Below are 20,908 nucleotides of genomic sequence, written 5' to 3'. Positions count from 1 at the left end.
GTGCCGCTGGGGGGGCGCCGGGGCCGTGGAGCCGCACCGGGGGCGCCTTCTAGTAGCGGCCCGTGACGCCAGCAGCGGCCCATTCATAATTCCAGGCGCCTCGCCGCTCATTGGTCCATCCCCGCGAGGGGGCGTGGCCCGGGCGGGGACGTCCCGCCAGCTGGGCGAGACCACCTCGGGGCGGGGAGGGAGGGGGGGGCGGATTTTATCTGCCCGTTCTTTTTTCATCGGCCGCTCCTCGCCGAGCCGCCCGCCGCAGCCCAGCCCCGTTTCCTTTCGTTTCGCTCCGCTCGCACCGGGGCTGAGCGGTGACCGGCTCCGTTTCGCCGCCCGTTCAGCACCCCCGTTATTTATCCCCCCGCGCTCCGCAGCCGTGGTCCCTCCCAGCCCCGCCCCCTCCCTCCGCCATCTTGGCGCCCCCTCAGCGCGGCGCCGCCGGGGCTCGGCCGGGCGCGGCGGAACGAACCACTGCGGGGACAGGCGGGGGGGGGAGCTGAAAAAAAGACAGGGAGGCGGGGACGGAACCACCGCAGCGAGGCGGGGGGGGGGGGGAGCCGAGGGGCCAGGCCGGAGCCGGGGCTTGACAGGGGCTGGGCGGTACCATTGGGGCTGTGGGGGGGGGGGGGGGGGGGGGGGGGAGGCGCCGCGCCGGGCGGGACCATGCGGTAGGGGAGGGGGGGGCGCGGCCGGGGGCTCGGGGGCTCCGCCATGGCCTCGAACTGCGCGGGGGGCTCGGCGGCAGCAGGGGGGGGGGGAGGAGGAGGAGGAGGGGGGGGTGGAGGGGGGGGTGGGGGGGTCGTGGGGGGGCTGAGCTCGGCGTTGAGCGCCAGCAAAACCAAGACGAAGAAGAAGCACTTCGTGTGCCAGAAGGTGAAGCTGTTCCGGGCCTCCGAGCCGCTGCTCAGCGTCCTCATGTGGGGGGCCAACCACACGGTGAGCGGCCCCCGGGACCCCCCGGACCCCCCCGGTTCACCCCCGGTTACCCCCGAGCCCCCCTCGGTTACCCCGAGCCCCCCCCGGGCCCCCCCAGTTCCCCCCAAGCCCCCCCGGTTCCCCTCTGGACCCCCCCGGTCCCCCCCCCTCCCCAGGCCCTCACCAAGGGGCTCCCACCCCCCCACACCCCCCCACACCCCCCCCATATCCCCCCCATCCCGGCCCCTGGGCGCCCACCCCATAAGGGGGGCTCCGTGGAACCCCCCCCGGTCCCCTTGGGACACCCCCCAGCCCCCTTCATCCCCCTCAGCCCCCCTCGACCCCTCCTGTGTCCCCCCCTTCCCCCTGTCTCCCCGGGGCCGTCCCCTCCCCGGTTCCCTCAGCCCCCCCCACCCCGCTCGCTCAGGGCCCTGCCTTTTTTTTTTGGGGGGGGGGGGGGCTCCCCTGCATCCCCCTGCATCCCCTCGTTGGCTGTGCAGGAGCCCTGACATCTCCCAGCTCCATCCTAAAACCCTCAGGCACCGTTTGCCACCCGCCTCCCTCCGATTTAGGGCTCTCAGCTGCCAGGACCCCGGCCCTGTGCTCCTGGGGCCTGGCCTCGGTTTCCCCCAGGGGTCGGTACCGGGGGCAGCTCCCGGGGAAATGCCTCCGGGGGCAGCTCCGCTGCTCATCCCTAAGAGCAGCCCTAAGAGCAGCCCGTCCTCATGGTCTCCTCTGGAAGCCTCTCCAATCTGTAGGGGCTGGCACAGACCCGGCACGGGAAGGGCAGCAGGGATGCAAGCAGTGGCTGCTGCTCCGGGAGGTGCTCCAGGTGCCCAAAGGGTTCAGGAGCCTCATCCCTTCGGCGGACGCACCCTCGGGTTCAGGGACCCGTTTCCCTATTGTGTTAATGGGGGATTCCTAGAGAGCGAATGGGGTCTGGGTTTATTCTTTGCAGAAGCAAATAACGCTCTGGAAACACAGAATTACGTTCCCAGCTCGCGTGACAATGGGATGAGAGCTCCCAAGCACAGCTCAGCGCCGCATTGTCTTCCTCAAAGGATCTTCCCAGTGCTTGCTGCTCGCTGGCTTTGATCAGCGATGCTGTTAGGAGCCGGGAAGAAACGGGGAAATCGGGGAGATTCCTCCCGGTTCCGTTTGTGGGCTCCTAGGGCCGGCTGCTGCTCGGTGGCAGCGAGATGGCCCCTTTGTGGCTGCCCGGTGCTGGGAGCTCTGGCATTATTTTTAGGCTCGGGGTCAGGGCGCTGTAACTTTTGGAGCACTTGGCCGTGAAACGCTCGGGCACAGGGAAGGAGGCAAAATGATGGCTGTGGGGGAACGCTAAAGGCAACGAGCTGCATCGGATGAGTTTATGAAGGAACCGCTGCCAGAAACGAGCACCGTACCCCGAGGGGCTGGGGAAGGGTTCAGCAAACTTCAGCCGTGACCTCCTCACCCTCGGGCAGGCACCCAGCGTTTCCCAGCAGATTCTTTCTTATTTTATTCCTCCAGCTCGCTGCCGCTGCTCTCGGCTTGCGTTGGGGTGAGCCTTGGGGTGCTTGGAAGGGCCGGGAGCTGGCGTGGCCGTGCCGGAGCGTTTGTGTTTGCTCAGCACACCCACAGCTGCGCAGAGCAGGGCGAGGTGTTGGTGTCCCGCTTATCCAGCGAGCAGAATTGCTGCTGCTGCCCCAGCAGATGGGTCTGGGCAGCCCGTGAGGATCTTCAGGAGAGGCTTTGAACGTCGTTAGGTATCTTACAGGGGATTCTGCAGCCCAGTTTTTCAGGGCAGCGTGGATCCCGGGGCTGTGGGACCTGCCCCGGGGTCCCTGCGGCACAAAGCGCTGTCAGAAACGTGGCGTTGGGATGAACTTTCCCGTGGACGAATCAAACAAACAAACAAAGCGAGCGTTTTATGCAATCCTCCGTCTCTGCTGAGTGAGGAAATTCTCCTGGGTCCATTAAGGGAGCCTGGCAGCGGGTCGGCCCTGCCTGGTGTTGGAGCAGGCGGACCCGCAGCTGCTGCGAGTGCAGGAGGAGAGGGCTGGGGAGCACCGGGAGCAGCCACGGGGCTGGAGAGCATCTGGAGCTGCGATGTTAGCGCCTGGAGAGCAGGAGCTGGGTCTGGAACACCTCCTCCAAGCGGTTCTGTGCAAATCCTCAGCTGGGTCCGGGCCGTCCGGTGGTCCCCAGCCAACACTGAGAGCAATCAGAGCCGGGGTGGGGCCGAGGCTGGCGTAAACGGGGCCAAACGTGGGTGGTGTCAGCCCAGCAGCCGGATTTCCAGCTAGAAAACCATGGAGGGGAGAGGACCCCGCGTGGGAGCTTGCGGATAAGAGGAGGGAGCCGAGTCCTGGAGCTTCGCCCTCGATTTCTGCCTCTGTCAGCTGCTCGCCGGCGGTGAGCGATCTGGGAAACGTGGAGATGGCTCCGTGGAAGCTCTGCTCGTGCCTGCTGTTGTCATGGCACTGGGGGAGGCGACGCAGCTCCGCGGCTCCCTGCTCCTGGTGCCTCCTCGGGAGCCCCCTGGCAGCGGGGGGAGAGCCTTGGTGGGGCGCGACGCCGCTCCTCCCAGATCCCTGAGGGTCTGGGGGTGCTGGTAGGCATTAAAAAAATCCCATTTCTGTTGAAAAGGGGGTGATCTCCTCTGCTCGTGCTGCAGATCTCGCCCGAGGCCTCGGGGTCCTGGCAGAGGCAGCGGCCGATCTCCTCGGCCCCGCAGGAGCGGCGCCAGCCGGCACAAAGCGCGGCTCGTTGGCATTCGAGTGCAAAATTGGGATTTGCAGCACGCTCCTGCCCTCTCTGCGGCGTTGTTCCCGGTGCTGCCCCGGCTGCAACGAGCACAGAAGCATCTGCCATGAATCGAGAAGGGGAAGCCCGATAAATTGGGACTGGCACGGGGCAGGCGGCAGGGGCTCATCCCCTCCAGCTCTGACAGACCTGCGGAGAGCACAGCACATGGTGGGGGCGATGGTAGCTGGCATTTAAGGGCTTGGTGGGTCCTGGGGGACCTTCTTTTAAAGCAGGGCCTCCAGGAGCTGCTTCCCTTGGGGGAAATCAGGAGGGAGCTGCTGGGGGGCAGCTGAGCGAGCAGCGCGGGGCTCAGGAGCCAGCACCACTGCAGGCTGCAGGTAGGAGGCTGAATCTTTGTGCTCCTCAGCCCCGTTTGCCCCCCGGGGGTACAATATTGCCTGCTCTGCCCGTGCTGCAGCCTGTCGGGGTGTGGGGCTGCTCGCCAGCAGGCTTCTGAGTGCTTTGATCCCAAAGAGGAGGCTCCGTGGCCACCGGGAGCTTCCCTCTCTCTCTCAAGGCACGGCGGCATCCCCAGGGCGCTGGTAGAAATTATTGACTCCAAGAATCATCCTTCCACAGCACGGGGGTTTGTTGGGCTGGCTGCTGATTAATCATGCTCTAATTCATGGAAAAACGGGGGGTTTTCTCCCTCTCGCCCTTGCCTGGTTGTTCCGTGCTGAGAGCTGCCAAGTTTTGCTGCAGATTTGGGTTCGTCTCCGTGCTGGTGGAGGTGATTTTTTTGCTGCCCGTCTCCCAGCTGCTTCCTCAGGGTGCTGTAAGGTGGAGCAGGAGCTACCTGGAGGTGCCGGGCTGAAAGGCAGCGAGAGGAACAAAACGTTGGGATTTTCCTGCACGAGTTCCTGTCGTAAAGAATCCTGGAGAGGAGGCTCTCACGCTCCATCATCTGGATCCTGTTAGCAAACAAATCGCGTTTTCCCATCCATTTGCTAATGGTAATTGCCACTTTGAGGCTCCAGTCAGGTTTTGAAACCAAATTGTGCCTGGCCCATCCGTCCTGACAGCTGTCCCTGAGCGGCACGGAGTATGGATGCGTGATTTATTGACAAAGGAATTGGCTTCGGTGGCAGGGCCAAGTGATCAGCCGCGGATAAACCCAGGGTCCTGCTGACCACTGCTCCTCTGCTGCCAGGCAAAGGGGCGAGGAGGGAGAATTGGGGCTCAGGGGAGAAGGGGGGGGCTCTCCTCTTCCCTCCCTCGCCTGCTGCTGTCCTGACACCTTGTCACCCACTGCCTTGTCCCCTGCTGGGACCACACGGGGCTGTCCTTTGGTTTCAGAAGGAGGTGAGAAACCAGCTGGGAGTTGTGAAGCATCCCTCCAGCAATGCCTGGTGAGGATGCCAGGCGGTTTGTCTGTAATGAGGCTTGGTTTTAAATCCCCTGGGACCCTCCTAGCCCGCTGTGTGCCCAGTTTTCTGCGAGGCCGTCGGGTTTGTGCCCTGCATGCTGTGAGCTGGGGCAGGACCAATTTCATGGGAGCTGCTGCAGGGTGCAGGTGGCAGCAGCAAGAGGTTCTTCTCGGTGCTGTCAGCCCGGGGCTGATCCCCGTTGGGTTGTCTGCGCTTTCTGCCCAGCGGGGAAATGGGAAGCTCCTGGCGTGAGGAAACCCTATAAAAGCAGGCTCGTGTGCGAGAGGATTCAAAGACAGGTTTGGTCTGAAGGGCTGGATGGTTTGGAGAAAGCCAGCACCGCGCTGGCACCAGGAGCTCGTGCTCCACAGCAGCACCACTGAGGTTTTTACAGCTTGGAGAGCTCTAAATCCTTTGCAGGAGGGGGTTGTGGAGATGCCCCAGGCACAGCCCTGCCCGAGATCCCTCTGCCCACCTCGAGGCCAGCCCCGTGGAGAGCTCCTGAGCTCCGGGCACGCTTGGTACGGACGGGATCCACCCGGGGGGGGACAGCGGGGTCCCGAGGGAGTGTTGGGCACCTGGGTGCTGGGCACCTTGCTGTGACCTTGCTTCCCGTGCCATAAATGCCCGGGGCCACGCTCTGCTATATTTAAGCTGCTGCACGCCGCTGCCTGGGGAGAAGGCGAGAGAGCAGACGTGTGCCAGGCGCTCGTCACGGCGCTCCCCGAGGCTGCTCAGATTCCACCACGATAAGCGCAGGAGAGGAGCCCTGCGGGGCAGCGCCGGCCGCTGCTCTTCTCTGCTTGCTTTGGGGCCAGGTTTGGTGTTTTTGGGTGGTGCTGCTGTGATGCCAGGCCCTGCCATCTGCAGGATTGCCCTGCGAGAAGGCAGGGCTGGGGTCTCCCCTACCCACGGCACGGGGTGGGGGCTTCTCCTTCCTCTTCCCCTGGGATCTTGAGAAAAGCATCAAGCACCAGAGTTGTGGGAGCACGCAGGGCACATCCCTCGTGCTGAATAAATCAATCAGCCCCAAACCGTGCTTCATCTCAGGCTGGAGGCAGCACCTCTGGCTTGGCACAGGGTTGGCAATTTTCTCTTCCCCTTTCTGCCAGTGGGAAGGTGACAGCAGGGGGCTCGCTGGGGCTGAGACTTGGACCCCGGGGTTTGGGAGACTCGCACCGGTGCTGTTCCTTCTCCTTTTCCTTCTCCTTTTCCTTCTCCTTTTCCTTCTCCTTTTCCTTCTCCTTTTCCTTCTCCTTTTCCTTCTCCTTTTCCTTCTCCTTTTCCTTCTCCTTTTCCTTCTCCTTTTCCTTCTCACCCAAGGGCTCACTCAGTGCAGGATGAAGCCCATGGCTGAAGCCAGGGGGGTTTTGGCCTCCTGCTCTGCTGTGATCACAGCCCAGGGAGGCGTGTGAGGTGATTTATGCATTCCCCACACGTCCCGAAGCACTTCATGGGAGTGCTCAATGCTCCTGGGTGCTGCTGTGAAGGAAAAATACTGGGCAGGGCTTCAGGGAGCACCGGCGGGGCTCTTGGCGGAGCGGCGGCCGCTTTCCTTTCCGCTGCTCTGCTGTGTGGGATGGCAGCCTCTGAAAATAGGCACCGTTCCTCTTTGCGGCGCGTGTCTGTGTCTTTCCAGTCTGACGTTTGTTAAATCTGGTCTGGTTTTTCCATCGGGAGCGACGGGGAGAGGATGTGAAAAGTGCCCACGGGGCAGCCTCGTGCGCCTCCGTGCCCCTCGCGGAGCCGAGCTGTGCCACGGATCCCGCTGCAGGATGGTTTCTTCCTGCTTCTTTTTGCCTCCAGCTCCTCGGAGGAGACGTGGCAGCATCTCCGGGCTGTTTGTGCACGCAGGGAGCCCCAGCCCTGGGCTGCGTGTCCCCAGGCTGGCAGCCTGCACCCCATCCCTGGGCGGCAGGAAGGTGCCGGGCCTGCTGGGGGTCACCCGTTCTGCTGGGCTTTGGGTGCTGGGAGCAGAACCCGGAGCTGGCAGCTGCCAGAGCTGCCTGCAGCTCTCCAGCACTGCCTGCTCATGAGCTCTGGCTCCTCGTTAGGGCACTGCCTGGGGCAGGGCAGCCCGGCACCACCAGCAGTGGTGGCCGCGGGGCGCTGCGGCGTGAGCCCGCCCGTAGGATCCTGGCTGAGCGTTCGTTCTTCTGCTCCCCTCTGTCCCTGTGGCTGCCACACATGGCTGAGGAGCAAAAACAATCGAGTGGAGTTACTCATCCCTCTGGAGAAGGTGGGATAAGAGCAACCAGAGACAGCAAACATGGAAACAGCACCCGCAGGGAGCTGCGCGGCGCTGCCCGCTCCGTGTGCCGGCTGCTCACGCTGAGGGTGCTGCCCATCCGTGGCTTGTAACGCTGAGAACTAGTCCAGAAGTGGGCTGATGCAACACTTCCCAAATAAAGGCAAAGGGGAGTTATTTAAGACATGAAATCTGCCGTTCCTTGGTCTGTAGGTTGGGCTTGATTCTAAGCTGGATCCTGAGTGATCAGAGGAAAGGTCTGAGGGTGGCTGGGGAGCACTCACCCCGTGATCGATTCAATGAGAGGTGTCTGAGCAGCCCGATGGGTTACAGCCCTGCAAAACCAGCTCCTGGGGCAGCTGGCGTCCCTCGAACCCATGGATGGTAGCTGCGGGGCGGTGGAATTTGGGTTTTGAGTCTGCTTTTCCTTTCTCTTTCAGATCAATGAACTCAGCAACGTTCCCATCCCTGTCATGCTGATGCCCGACGACTTCAAAGCCTACAGTAAGATCAAGGTGGACAATCATCTATTTAACAAGTAAGCCTGAGCTCCACAGCTGATTTGTAACTAAAACCCTTTGTCTAGGGGCAGCTGGTGGGGTGGAGGCCTTTGGGTTTGTTCCCTGCTCTAATGCCAAGAGGATCTGGCCCTGCCAGGAGCACGTAGCAGGACACGGGGACGTGGGAGGGGGGATGTCCCCCAGCCCTGGGGGTTGCTGTGCCGGGCAGCGAGGGGTAGGGACGGTGCTGGGCTCGTTGGAGTGCTCTGGAGCGTGCCAGGCTGGAGCTGAGTCAACCTCTCCGTGTTCTGGGCGAGGTTTGGCTCGCGCTGACCTTTATTTTGATGCCCCGGTGATCTGATCCGGCCTGAAATCAGAGCCTCCCCCCGATTTCCTCCAGCTTTTCATCTCAAACAGCGTGTGGCAGGGGGCAGCTGCGCTACCGAACGGAGCAAAGCGACAGAGGAGGAGGAAAGAGAAATTATTCTGTCAAAACAGCGCTTGTGCCAGGAGGGATCGTTCTGTAAGGCAGGCGCCCTCATCCACAGGGCCTCTGAGCCAAGGCTCCTGCCAGCAGTCCTGCACCAGATGACTTCTGCAGGCACCCAAAAAGGGGCAAACATCTGCAGAACGGGGCCCTCGTGGGCAGGAGGGGGTTTGGATATCCGGGGTGGGTGATGCAGTGGAAGGCGAAGGGAGCCTGGTTTCACCAGCTGATCGTTTCACAAGGATCTCTGCTCTGCTTTGCCCTAGGGAGAACTTGCCAAGTCGCTTTAAATTTAAGGAGTACTGCCCGCTGGTGTTCCGAAACCTCCGGGAAAGATTTGGGATTGACGATCAAGACTACCAGGTACCTGCTCTCCTCTCCCTGCCCTCCTGTATCCGTTCTCTGGGACAGAATAACAAAGCTGGGGGAGAAAACACAGTACCAACATTATTTGTGGTCAATTTTTTGGGCTTATGATCACGGTTTGAATGGTTTTACCGTTGTCGCCCAGCAGCGGAGCAATCACAGGACGAAAAGAGGATCCGAGCTCACAGTGTGGGCAGGGGCTGGGGGATAACAACGAGCCAGACCTGCAGGGAACATGAGCCTGTCGCGTTTCTGTAGGTTTGGGTGCTGCTTTAGGTGCTGAATTGGGTTTATCCAGGTGGCTGCTGCTTGGGGACACGTCCACCAAGGCCGGGGGCTCCAGCTTGCCTTGGAGAGGAGCCGTTTCCTTCTATTAACACAGCTGGGCTTAAATCCAGTGAAAGATGCTGCAGCTCTGCCAGCAGGGCCACCCTTGGGTGCAGTCTCACACACAGGAGGCTGTGCAGAACCCGCTGCTCAGAAACCACTTAGATGAGGGGAAAGCCAGCGGGGCAGAAGAGGGTGGCTTTGATCGCTGCGTGGCCTTTAGCCGGCCGAGTGCTGGGTAATTAAAGCCCTTATCTTTAGCACTCCGCTGCCCTTGATACAGGCGGGCATGGCGCCAGCACTGGGTGGCCGAGGGCTTCAACCAAAATGCTCAGCAACCTGCCAGCACAGAGCAGCACGTTGGCAGGGGTGAGGGCTGCAAGCTTCGTGCTCTTTCTGTTCTTTATTTCCTGTGAATCTCACTGAGCTGCTTCTCCCTGGTGGTATGGCCACTTGTGTGTGTGTGTGCACCTTCCCCACGACTCTCAGAGTTCTCCCCATGTCTAGGTTGTTGCCTGAGCAGCTCCTCTTCTGAGCTTGATGGAACAAGGAGCTGGGTTTGCTTAGCTTAGTGAGGAACTGGGTGTACCCCACCTGGTTTCTGGTCTCGTGGCACGAGGAGCAGATGCGTAGCACCTGCACCTCTCCTTCTGCCCCGTCCCCAGACCCAGGGGAGAGCTCTCGGGTCCCTCCGTGAGAAGGGACAACCTCCGAGGACACCGGCATCGGTGCCAGGGGCTTTTTGCTTCTTTTTCTGTGTCCCAGAGTCACCTCTGCTGGCTGCTGGGGACCGTCCTCCTCCTCTGCTCCGTGCCCCTCCGTGCCCCTTAATGCTCTCCTTGCATGCAGTGAAGTGATTTCTCCTAATTACTCTTTCTCCCCATCCATCTCCTGTAGTATATTTTGGAAGTTTTTTTTTCTCTTTGTGTTTAAGAAATGGTCAAAACCATAGGAGGTGATGTAGGAGCACCCCCAGCCCTCTTGGTTCCCATGACCTGGTCTGTCCTTTACACCTCACTTGTTGCTCCGAAGGATTGCTCCTTCCACCTCGGGCAGAGCCGTTCGGCTGTTTAAAAGTGTCTGGTTAGAACAGAAAGCAGAAAACATTTATCGAGCTCAATTCAGGTGGGTAAAATGCAGTGGGAATTGAGCCAGGATGCTAAATATAACGCTCCAGCTCTGGAGGAGGTGGAAATGACAGGAAGGGAATGAAGTAAACCTAAGGGCTGGGAGTTTGGTAATGTCCATATGTGGTCACAGTTTCTGCTTCCCATCTCCCCCAGCAGAAACGCTCTGTGGTTTTGAGGTGAGGGGTGATTAAACTGTGTAGCACGGCCTCGTTTGCAAATGTCAGCAAGAAGTGAGGGTTTTTTGTTTGCCTTTATTTTCCTGACAGCTTCTAAAGCCATTGGCAGGAGCAGAGTTTTTCCCCTGCTTCATTAAAGTTTTAAAGGCTTTAAATGCCTCCTTCTGAAAGGAAACCTCTCGGCTCGCTTGCAGCGTGACACGGTAAATCCCTCGGTCGCAGCAGGCTCTGCTCGCTCTGTCTGCAGAAGAGCAGGCTCCCTCTGCTGTCTGCTCCTCAGACAGCTGAAAGGAGGCGAGAACGGTGTAACGGGTAGCTAAAAAAATACCTCATGGGCTGCTCTGCCAGCCCTGAGACCCCGAAAGACATCACCTCAAGCTAACGACTGCGGTTCAGGAGTCAGTGCTGCTGTGTCTGGGAGCACAGCCGTGCCCAGCTGCACCAGTGGCGAGGAAATACCAGTTTGAGCCTTGTACTGGGGGTTGACAAAATGGCTCCTGAACACACGCAGGTGACTGGAAAGCGGTTTTTGAGCAGTGGCAGAGGAGCCTGGCGACCTGCTCGGGTCAGTCTGGGAGAGCAGTGGTTGAACAGAAGGATGGGGCTCGCAGAAAGTCCTCCCACCTGGGCAGAGGGATCGGGGTGGATGAGAACAGAGCAGTGGTGTGGCTCAGGGAAGGAAGCAGGCAGCTGCTCTGCGGTCTGCTTGGGATTTTCCAATTGTGCTGCACGGACCAAAAGGAGCTGCAGTGCTTCGTTGCTAAGGGTGGAGACAGGGAGATGAAGACAGATGCTGCTGGTTGTTGGAGGAACAGCCAGGCTATTTATACTCACAATCCGTTTCATCCGATTGTAGGAATAACTGGCTTCTGCTTTCTGAATGACCTGTGAAGAGTTCCTGAGACTTTTGCCAGCTTGGGCGTTGCTTTGGGGTGGGAAGGAAGGCAGGCCGCTCTCACTCATTTTGTTCCCTTTTCACTTAAACCCTGGAAATATCCTGACAGCTCTTTGTTTCCCAGGAGGAAATCCTGAGAAGTTTTCACAGAATCACAGAATTTATAGGTTGAGAGCTCTAGATCATTGAGTCCAACCTCTTTTGATACTGCCTTCTTAAAAACCAATTAGTTAAAGAATAGGAATAATAATAATAATCTTCAGAAGTGCATGCCAGGTGCTGGAGTAGGACAATGTTAACAAAGTGAAGGCCTAGGTGAAAGCTCTGAACTCCACATTTGGACTTCTCAATAAGTCAAGTGGGCTTTAACCTCAGCAGTGCTGAGCTCGAAGATGCTTTCTGATTAAGTCACAGCTCATTTGTGTGTGTGCTCGGGAGCTGGGCTGGGACACGGCCACGGCTACAAAGGTGGAGCATCATGTCCCTGGGCTGGATTTTCTTCCAGAGCCAGGCCGTGGAGCTGGTCCTGGTCACCCGTACCTCACCTGCCTTCTGAGACTGCTCTTCTTGCTTCTCCAGGGGGGGTGGCAGCTCCTGCCTCTCCTCCTCCCCACGTTTCTCTTCTGTTTCCCTCAGAACTCGGTGACACGAAGCGCCCCGGTGAACAGCGACAGCCAGGGCCGCTGCGGGGCCCGCTTCCTCACCACCTACGACAGGAGGTTTGTCATTAAGGCGGTGTCCAGCGAGGACGTGGCGGAGATGCACAACATCTTAAAGAAGTACCATCAGGTAGGGGGAGGCTGGGACCCTGGGGGGGGAGGTGGTGAACGGCTCGGGCTTGGGATGTGCTGGAGAACCGGAGCTCAGATGCGCAGTGAGTGACCCGGCGGAGGTTGCAAACAGCTTTTGCAGAGGAAAGCAGCGTTGTTCCTTCACACCTGGGAGCCAACTAGGGCTTGCCAGCCTGCTGCTTCACAGCTCTGAGTCCTTCACAGCTCACCCTGTCCCCTACCCCAGTGAATGATGAAGTTACCTGAGCCCTGTCAGCATGCTCCAAGCTCAGTGCTTTGAATGAGCCTTTCCAAAGGGGCTGGGGAGGAGGCAGCTGCTTGCAGCAGGGAAGAGAGGCAAGTGGCACCACTGGAAATGTTCTGCCCTGGCCCCTCTTAGCTGCCAGCCCTTTGCTCCTTAATTTCAGATCCGTTTGCATAACCCCAATACGTGATATTGGCCAGTGCCAACAGCAGACGTGCCCTGCTGTCTCCTGTCGGGGGTGGGCTCTGTCTGACAGTGCTGTCCTTCTCTCCCCTTCCCCAGTTCATCGTGGAGTGCCACGGGAACACCCTCCTGCCCCAGTTCCTTGGCATGTACCGGCTCACCGTGGATGGAGTGGAAACCTACATGGTGGTTACCAGGAACGTGTTCAGCCACAGGCTGACTGTGCATCGGAAATACGACCTGAAGGTGAGCGTCTGGGGGCAGTCATGGAAAGGGGGGCTCCTTTTCTGGGTGGGAAAGAGTTGGTTGTTTTAACACCTGCTAGAGAAGGTCCAGGGCTTTTCTTTTCATTCAGGTTTTGGGGTCTCTGGCTAGGGCTTCACTTAAGACTCAAATATCATTCAATTCCCCCATTCCAAGCAATCTATGCTGCATCAGGGAGGTCTGCAAGTTTGTTTCAGGCATGAAAAGGGATTTGGTACTGGTTTTAAAGTATGGGGGGGGAACATGATTTTTGTTTGGTTGGTGGTTTGTTTTTTTGTGTTTTTTTTAACCGCACAAAGGACTTAAATGGTGTCAATAAATTCCTCAGGAATATAAACACGGTGCAACAACGACCTCTTTATTCTTTTTGCTAGGGCTCAACAGTATCCAGGGAAGCGAGCGATAAGGAGAAGGTACGGACTGTCCCCGAGCAGCCTTCCCTTCCTCCTGGTCTTTGGAAGCAGGTGGGATCCCACTGACTTCCCTCTTCCCAAGGGGTGCTGAGCAGGGGAAGTTAAACGGGCCCTGAGCGATACCCTGTGTGTGTGCCACCTTCCAGGCTGTGCCCAGGAACTGCGTAGGCAGAGATGGTACAAACCAGCCCAGCTCTTCTCCAATTCTTGGCATATCTCACCATGTTTGTAAAATTGGCTCCTGGTGCCGTTAAGGGGAACCTGCAGCCAAGAATCCTACCCCTGAAAACTTGGGCTCTGACACTGCCGTGGGAAGTCCTGGTACCACTTTTCTGTTTGATTTGCACACACACATGGCCTTTGCAGGCTGGAGACCATAGAGGAATCCCATTTCAGCTTGCCCCAGAATTAGTCACTGTCATAAGCAAAGGAAGTCCCTTACGCCAACAGCCCTCGCATCAAGGCACAGCTGCACGGTGCCCAAGTATCCCTGGCTCACTGGCTGTTTAGTCTCTGGCTTTTTCTGCTCGTGCAGTTTGTCTCAGACTATTTGTGTTGGATCTATATAAAGCCACCGCACGCTCATACATCATTCTGAGAAGAAAATAACTGAATTCCCAGTTGCACAAGGGGTTGTATCTTCTATATCCTTGAGAACTCCTCGGGGCCCGTTGCAAACAAATTCCTCAAAACACAGTGGTTTTAATGTTTTCTGCCAGTCTTCAGGGAAAGAAGCATTTTTTTTTTCTTCCCCCAGTCAGAAAACAACAAAATGCATTTCTTTTCTATTCTGGGAGCCGGTTGGATCGTCTCTGGCTAGAGCCCAGCTGTCAGCCTGCGGCACATCTTCCTGGCAGTCTTTAAAGCTGAGTTGCTCTCTGTCTCCCTTCACCTCCCCTGAGGTACAGGGAGCACACGGATGTGCTGTGCTCTGCCTCTTGCGTTTTTCATGCTTAGTGGACAGTTTGAGGCCTTACAAACAGGCAGGAGATGTTCTGGTGCCACCCCACGCTCGGTCTCTGAGCAATATCAGCACGTGGCTGAAGGAGCTGTGTACCTGCCTTCCTCTGGGGCATGGAGAATTTGACACGGGGTTTTTGTTTTTTTGTTGTAGGCCAAGGATCTGCCAACATTCAAGGACAACGACTTCTTGAATGAGGGTCAGAAGCTGCACGTTGGGGAGGAGAGTAAAAAGAACTTCCTGGAAAAGCTGAAGCGGGATGTGGAGGTAGAGTTTCCCGGGGACAGCTTTAACTCCCAGTGTGCCTCCCATACCTGGATTCTGGGGCCTCTGGCCCAAGCAGTGCAGCAGGGGCTGAGCAGCAGGTCACTCCTGCACCAGCCAGGCAAATCAGTCAGGATTGTGCTGGTGGCAGAGGGCGTCCGAGTGCCTGGGTAGATTCTGTGCAGTAGAGTCTAATCTAATTAGTAAATAATAAATAGTCTACAAATAAATAGTAAATAATAAATAGTCTAATAAAAGGGTTTAGCCTTCACTACTGCACTTTCTTAGGGAGATATTGGGAGGGGCCGGACTGAGGATTTCTGATCCCACATGGACACTCTTTTCTTTTTCTTTTCCCCACTCGTCTCTTTCTCCCAGTTTTTAGCTCAGCTGAAGATTATGGACTACAGCCTGCTGGTCGGGATCCACGATGTTGACCGAGCAGAGCAGGAAGAGATGGAAGTGGAGGATCGGGCAGAGGATGAGGAGTGCGAGAATGACGGCCTTGGAGGCAACCCCATTTCCTCCTACGGCACGCCCCCCGACAGCCCTGGCAACCTCCTCAACTACCCTCGCTTCTTTGGGCCTGGGGAGTTCGATCCTTCTGTGGACGTCTATGCCATGAAAAGTCACGAAAGTGAGTACTGTGGAACACTGCCCCGAAAAGGGTCTGGAGGGCAGACCCCTCATCTGCCTGAGCTACATGGAGCAGAGGGCGGTCACAGAGGGACAGGGACCCTGCGGAGTGTCAGTGTTGAGTTTGAAAGGTTGGAAGTGATGCTTGGAGAGCAGTTAAGTGTTCAGGGAGTGTGGGGGTCTCTGCTGAGCCCTTTCCAGTCGTTCTCTGCCCTTCCCCAGCCTCCAGCTGCCTTGCTTTCTCTGCTGGTCGCACTGACACAGACCTGCCCTGTGTTTCTTAAGGAGGGGGGTGCAGCCGGGCTTCGCTCACAGCTCGGGGTGTGCCAGCAACTCTCTTGCCTCGCTAGGTGCCCCCAAGAAGGAAGTGTACTTCATGGCCATCATAGACATCCTTACGCCATACGATGCGAAGAAGAAAGCTGCACACGCTGCCAAAACGGTGAAACATGGGGTAAGCAGCCTGCTGCCTGCAGGGAGGATGGGCTCTGGGGCTTCTGCTTTGCCTGCCTGCCTCTGTGTGTGTGAGATGCCTTTTGACACCGATTTTCTACCAGTATGGGAATCCTCTGGTGATCCCATGGCCAAGAACTGCTGTTCCTTCACTGTCTCCTCAGCCTGTCTTGGAAGATTTTCCCTCTGGTTGGTGGACAGCAAGACCTGAGGTTCCCTGCTCCTTCCTGGAGCAGAACAAATAATTATCATGCCTCTAGTCTGCTTCACACTGCGTTCAGGGCCAGGCCTCTTCCCTGGCATCAACTTCGAACTTCCCAAAAGGGCTCAAAAACCCCAATTTAATGGGACATGAAGTGTTTCATGCTCTTCCTCTTTTAAACCGTAAAAGAACAACTGCAATGCTTTGACTTGGTGATCTGCAGGACATCCAGAAGAAGCTAAAATCAGCTTGGGGATCTCTTTAGACCTGTTTTATCCTAGAACTCGCAGGCTCTGTTGTGGGTCTCTCCCAGCACAGCCAGACCTTGTTGTCCTGATCGCTCCCTGCTGTCCTCCGTCCCCCACCCTTTGGGTTTGCCTCCCGAGGAGGGTGTTCTGACTTGTCTCCTCTCTGCCTTGCAGGCTGGGGCAGAGATCTCCACCGTCAACCCCGAGCAGTACTCGAAACGCTTCAACGAATTTATGTCCAATATCCTGACATAGTCATCTTCAGCCTTCAGCAAAAAAATGAAGAGAAGAGGGGCTACTTCCAACCAGAGAACGCAGCCTGTGACACTAAAACAGACACTGTAGCAGCTTGTGGGGTGTGTGTGTGTGTGTTTGTGCGTGTGTGAGCAAGGGTGAGTGCGTGGCACTGTGTGACTTACGAGAAAACTCATTCTAGGTGCACCCTCCAACAGTCCACTTGACCCAGGTGGAAAAGTGGGTTTTTGTTACAGAAGTGCCCAGACGTAGATTCGAGGGCTTTTTAAAACAAGAAAAGTGCATTGTTGCTGCACTGCTCTTTCTAATGACGTTTTCTCCTCTCTGATCAAGAGACTCCCGTAGGGATATGACATGTGGCACTGTACAAAAGGGTCGCTCTAGATCACATCCAGTGAGAGTGAAGCAGTGCCTGATTCCACAAACTACTACTTTTTTTTTTTTTAATTATTATTATTATTGGACTGTCTTTAACAGAAAGACATACGAGCCCTTTTATTTCCCTCTTGGTAGGAATTGGAAGGAAAATAGCTCACCATTTCGAGGACGGAAAATATTACTCTGATAAGGAGGAGTCGCTGAACTTTAGGTAAATTCAGACTGGGACACTTTATATTTTTTGGTTAATTTAAGTAACAAAACCTTTTTTTTTTTTTTTTTTTTTTGTAACTGCACTTGATTTACAAGAAAGATGAGGGAAATTAACATCTACCAAAGATGATCGCTTAAAAAGGTGTAACTCCTAGAACTTCAAATGACAATGTGAGGAATAGCAGAGACATTGCACAACCTCAGACGATGATGTGCTCAGAGCCATCGTGCTTTAAATTGGCCAGCTATGAAGAGTTTGTGAAAGAAGAAGCAAAATGTGTTTTGTGCCCGTAGGTTTGGGATAGTATTTGACTATCTGGAACATTTCCCTCTTGCACCTCAGTCAGGAATTGCCATGTCTCTTAGATTCTAGCTTCACATTGCGGTTCTGCCAGTGTTAATCTAGCTAATGTTCAGTCTTCCTTACTCACCCGATCTGCAACAGGTACTTGAATTTGTTTCCTGACAGAGGTTCTTTGCCTGGTTGGTTTGTTTTTGAGATGGCAATGTGACTTGCACACGAAGGAATTGGACTCGCCACCCGTGGGGAGTGCTGGGGGCTGGGGCTGGAGCGGGTCCCGCTGCTCAAGAGGACTCAGGACTTGAGCTGGGATGGCTTTTCTCTTTGCTCCATGCCCCTCTCTAGAGCGACAGTCAAGGAGTGGAAATATTCGAACACTTGCGCCAGATTCTCCCCCCATCCTTTCCCCCCCCCCAGACTGGGACTGATCTGCGTGAATCCCGTCCTGTTTTGTCTCCAGAACGCTTGTAATATTTTTCACAGCCAAGCTTGTCAGGCTTGCTTTGGGTTTCGTTAGCTCCGCTGCACAGCAGTTACAGATCTTTTGGTTCTTTTTTTTAATCTCCTTTTTCTTTCTGAGCAGGATTTAGTGTTTTGAACCAAACTCTTGCAGTTGAACCATGTTGCTTATCTGCCTTGGAACTGTTTTCACATATGCCTTTGTTTCGGGAATAAGCTCTTCTGAATGTCTGTCCTGTGCTGTAACGCTACAGTTTGCTGTGTGGAACTTGGTCCTTTGGAGAGATAACTGGTGCTCATCCCATCCTGGTAATTTCCCTAGACTAACGCTAGCTCTGGTCTGGATTCTGGATGTGGGGCTGGGTGCTTGTGTCCAGACCCCCGCTCATGCTGTGGATGCCGCAGGTCTCAGCTTCCAAGGGGACAAAAGGGGGCTAAAGAGTCAGCCCGTGAGAGTGCACTGTAAATAGGGTGTCTGGGAAGCCACACGTGAATAGCGGGGGTCGTAATGGGATACGAATCTTTACTCATTCGTGGGTCATTCCCTTTGACGTGGGACAAATTTCTTCTGCCTCTGTAGTCCGGTCCCTGGTTGGGGTAACGTGGGGGGCTAAGGCACCGCTGTCCGAGAGGCCAGAGAGCCTCGTGTCTTAAGGTGCCCGGCTGCCAAAGCCACAAAACAAGTGCAGGTATGAGAACACTTTGAAAAGGGAGGACTTAGAGGGTATTGTCAGCTTAGTTTTGTGGGCATTATATCGGTTGCTCTTCTCTTAAAAAAATAAGCACTTACATTGACTATCAATTGGAAATTAAATACCAATCACTTTTTATTCCTGACAGTTTTAAAAATCTGCATTGAATCTGCAACTTTGGCCTGGTAAGTTTGCCGTTCTCCTTTTGGGAAACTAGCTTGTATTTTTTAAACTGTTTATCCTTAAAACGTGTTAAAAAGGAAGAAGAAAGGGGGGGAGGAGAGAGAGGGAAATCAGTGAACTGCAGACATCCTACGAGGAGACACTAAAAACCAAGCAACCCAAAGACAGAAGAATGGAGCTTGTGTAGCTAGGAGCAACGATTTCATTCAATGAAGTTCGTAAACAGGAATGAAATTAAGATGCAGTTAATTTCTGCAGCAGTCTTTACAGAACTCCTGATCCCAAGGGCTTAAGAGCAGCTAACTGTATTTTCGTACTCCGCTCTGAACAAACTCCTGCTAGAATTAAATTGGATGTCTCTGGCCCGAGTGATACGAAAAAGCCCCGTGAACTCCATTCACTTTAGCACTTCCCCAATTCTGCCACTTCTGTCAAGTTGCCATACTGTGTGTATTAAAGTAATTAAATGCAATTTTCTCACTTAATGACGTATTACCCAGGTATGTAACTTTGTTTAACGTAAGCATTTTGTATATTGTTTACATTTTGAGAGGTAGCATTATGTTAAAAATGCTAATTTTTGTTTCTAGACAGTATTTTTATTACCAGAATAAGAGGTGAAGCTGCAAATATTTGATTTGTTTTTAAAAGGGACTTTTTCTTTTCTTTTTTGTTGTTGTTGTTGTTTTGTTTTTTAATCTTGTTTTAGGTCACTTTTTTAACTCAAGTATTTAAAAAGAAAACCCAGCCCTTTCAATTCTGGTTTTACAACTGCTTGTGCTAGTTTGTTGTCTGTTTCTGGTGTGAATTTAGTTCTAGTTGGCTGAATGTAGATATTTCTGTCTGTAGCATGTACCCTGCGGAACACTTTACACTGAAGTGCGGTTGACTGACAACCACCCTCGGCTGCAAGAGTTGCAGTAGGTAGGCAGCTCGCTCTGATCCCTGGCGTAGTGCAGGATTTCTCAAGTTGCAGTGCGATTCTTTGGTCAGCTGGAGTTTCAAAAAGGAAGAAAACCGTAGTGGGCAGAGTGACTCCAGTGCCTGAGGGCAGGGTGAGTGTGTGTCAGAAGGGAGCTGCTCGATCCATCGTCCTGCCTGTGCTGGGGGCCTCTCTCTTTCTGAACATGGGCCAAAAATGTCCAAATTGAAGAACTACAAACTGCTTTGAAGCCAGAGCTTGCCTCTTCCCTGCTGAGATAGCTCCTAGGGCATAAAGAAGAGTAGGAGAGGAAGAAGGCAGAGTGCAGTCACTGTTTGAGTGCTGTTCTGCCCTTTTAGTGCAATAAAAACCACTCGAGAACGCTGATGGGTCACCCTTTAACAGGAGCCCCATGTTTGGAGGTAGCAGGCAGCACCCAGCCTTCGCCGGGCAGCTGCGATATTGTACCAAGTGTCAGTGGGAGTTCACTTCTCATGGCCAGGAGCAGAGGAATCCCCTTTTGGCTCACAGTCTCTGATTGATCAGGTTTTAATTGTAACAGCCATGAGCACGAAATCCCTCACAAGGGAAATACTGGGGCAGTAGGTGGCTCCTGGGTTCCTGTAAGTGAGGCTGTACTCCCACATCTGAGCATCCTGCTTTTAATTTGGTTTATCGTAGCCAGCAAGAGCACTACAGCCCTTGAGTTACTACTTTGTTGTCTGGGAGAAAAGCCCTGCTTTCCCCTCCAGAGCGCTGCCCCAGCTACTTCCAGTGGGAACTGTGATGGGGTCTCTCCTCTTAGCCCAGTTTAAGGCACGAAGCGAGGCTGTATGGTAGTTACGGGCCGTGTTTGGTGTAGGGGATGTGTCTCAGTCTCAGCAGCTGCCTCCCAGTCCTGTGACTACAGAGCAGCCTTTATGGAAGCCTCCCTTCAAGCTGCACACAGGTCAAAGTGTTCAACCCTGAGGTGGTACAGACCTTTCAGAAGTCAGTGTGTGTACTAAAACTTGGTTTGCAACACCGCGTAACCCATCTGCGACAGATCGTTACGATGCTAAGCTCCAAAAACAAAACAGCTCTCTTCTCCCCAGCCGTGTCTTAATGCCCCGTTTCAGGTTTGCCTGTCACCTTGCCCTACTTCTGCAGAGCCATTCTCCAGTATCCATATTAGCCACTACTGATTTTCCTTGCTCTTTGAAATGAATTCTTGTGTAATAGCAATGGCAACGCGTGGGGAACCAACTTCTGGTCATCCGTCGTTTTTAGTGGTTTCGGTTTTCACCACTCAGAACTTGTGCTGGTCTTTGTTTAGCTGCACACCGCTAAATGCAGCTGGATGGAGTTGTGTCAAGAGAGTGTATTACACACAGGTTACAAGGGTGGGCAGGGCTAATCAGTGCAACTGAAAAAATGTGAATAAATTAAGTTTAAAACTAAAAAAAAAAAAAAATGCATTCTAGGTTTTTTCACTGCTGTTTTTTAAATAGGAATTTTAAGTCCTCTGTGCTTGTCTGTTTGCTAGGAGCAGTTTGAGACACTGTTACTGTTTTGAAATGCATGCATGTTACAAGATGAGTCTCCAACCAGAGAAAAATAAAATTAAAACTTTGTGTACATCTGTTCCTCATTGCGGTGCTGTGTAGTG

The 20,908-nt window shown here is 55.0% G+C and overlaps 1 protein-coding gene across 6 annotated transcripts; it reads left to right on the top strand.

The window, feature by feature from the left end:
• The first annotated feature begins 693 nt into the window (after window positions 1–693).
• On the top strand, window positions 694–20,877 carry PIP4K2B (phosphatidylinositol-5-phosphate 4-kinase type 2 beta). Of its 6 annotated transcripts, none has more exons than XR_011805139.1 (12): window positions 694–933; window positions 7,758–7,855; window positions 8,571–8,667; window positions 11,835–11,987; window positions 12,516–12,662; window positions 13,055–13,093; window positions 14,208–14,321; window positions 14,697–14,955; window positions 15,305–15,408; window positions 16,032–16,701; window positions 18,304–18,340; window positions 19,188–20,877. XR_011805139.1 is itself a non-coding variant. In XM_027445531.3 (10 exons), exons 1-10 carry the CDS (start codon window positions 709–711, stop codon window positions 16,110–16,112), a joined length of 1,317 nt encoding a protein of 438 aa, XP_027301332.3. In that variant the 5' UTR covers window positions 694–708; the 3' UTR covers window positions 16,113–20,877. The 6 variants fall into 6 exon arrangements, 1 of the variants encoding a protein (XP_027301332.3); XR_005261218.2 differs by having other exon boundaries at window positions 16,032–17,772; XR_011805138.1 differs by having other exon boundaries at window positions 18,304–20,877.
• Window positions 20,878–20,908: the final 31 nt, after the last annotated feature.

Source organism: Anas platyrhynchos, chromosome 28, assembly GCF_047663525.1.
Source record: "Anas platyrhynchos isolate ZD024472 breed Pekin duck chromosome 28, IASCAAS_PekinDuck_T2T, whole genome shotgun sequence".
NCBI classification, from domain to species: domain Eukaryota; kingdom Metazoa; phylum Chordata; class Aves; order Anseriformes; family Anatidae; genus Anas; species Anas platyrhynchos.
This window is presented reverse-complemented; position numbering and strand designations above follow the sequence as displayed.

Excerpts from the sequence above, each read along its gene's own strand:
- PIP4K2B (XM_027445531.3), top strand. The coding sequence starts at position 709 with ATGGCCTCGAACTGCGCGGGGGGCTCGGCGGCAGCAGGGGGGGGGGGA. Across the intron at positions 7,856-8,570 it reads GACAATCATCTATTTAACAA|GGAGAACTTGCCAAGTCGCT; the intron begins GTAAGCCTGAGC and ends GCTTTGCCCTAG. Across the intron at positions 14,322-14,696 it reads AGCTGAAGCGGGATGTGGAG|TTTTTAGCTCAGCTGAAGAT; the intron begins GTAGAGTTTCCC and ends TCTTTCTCCCAG.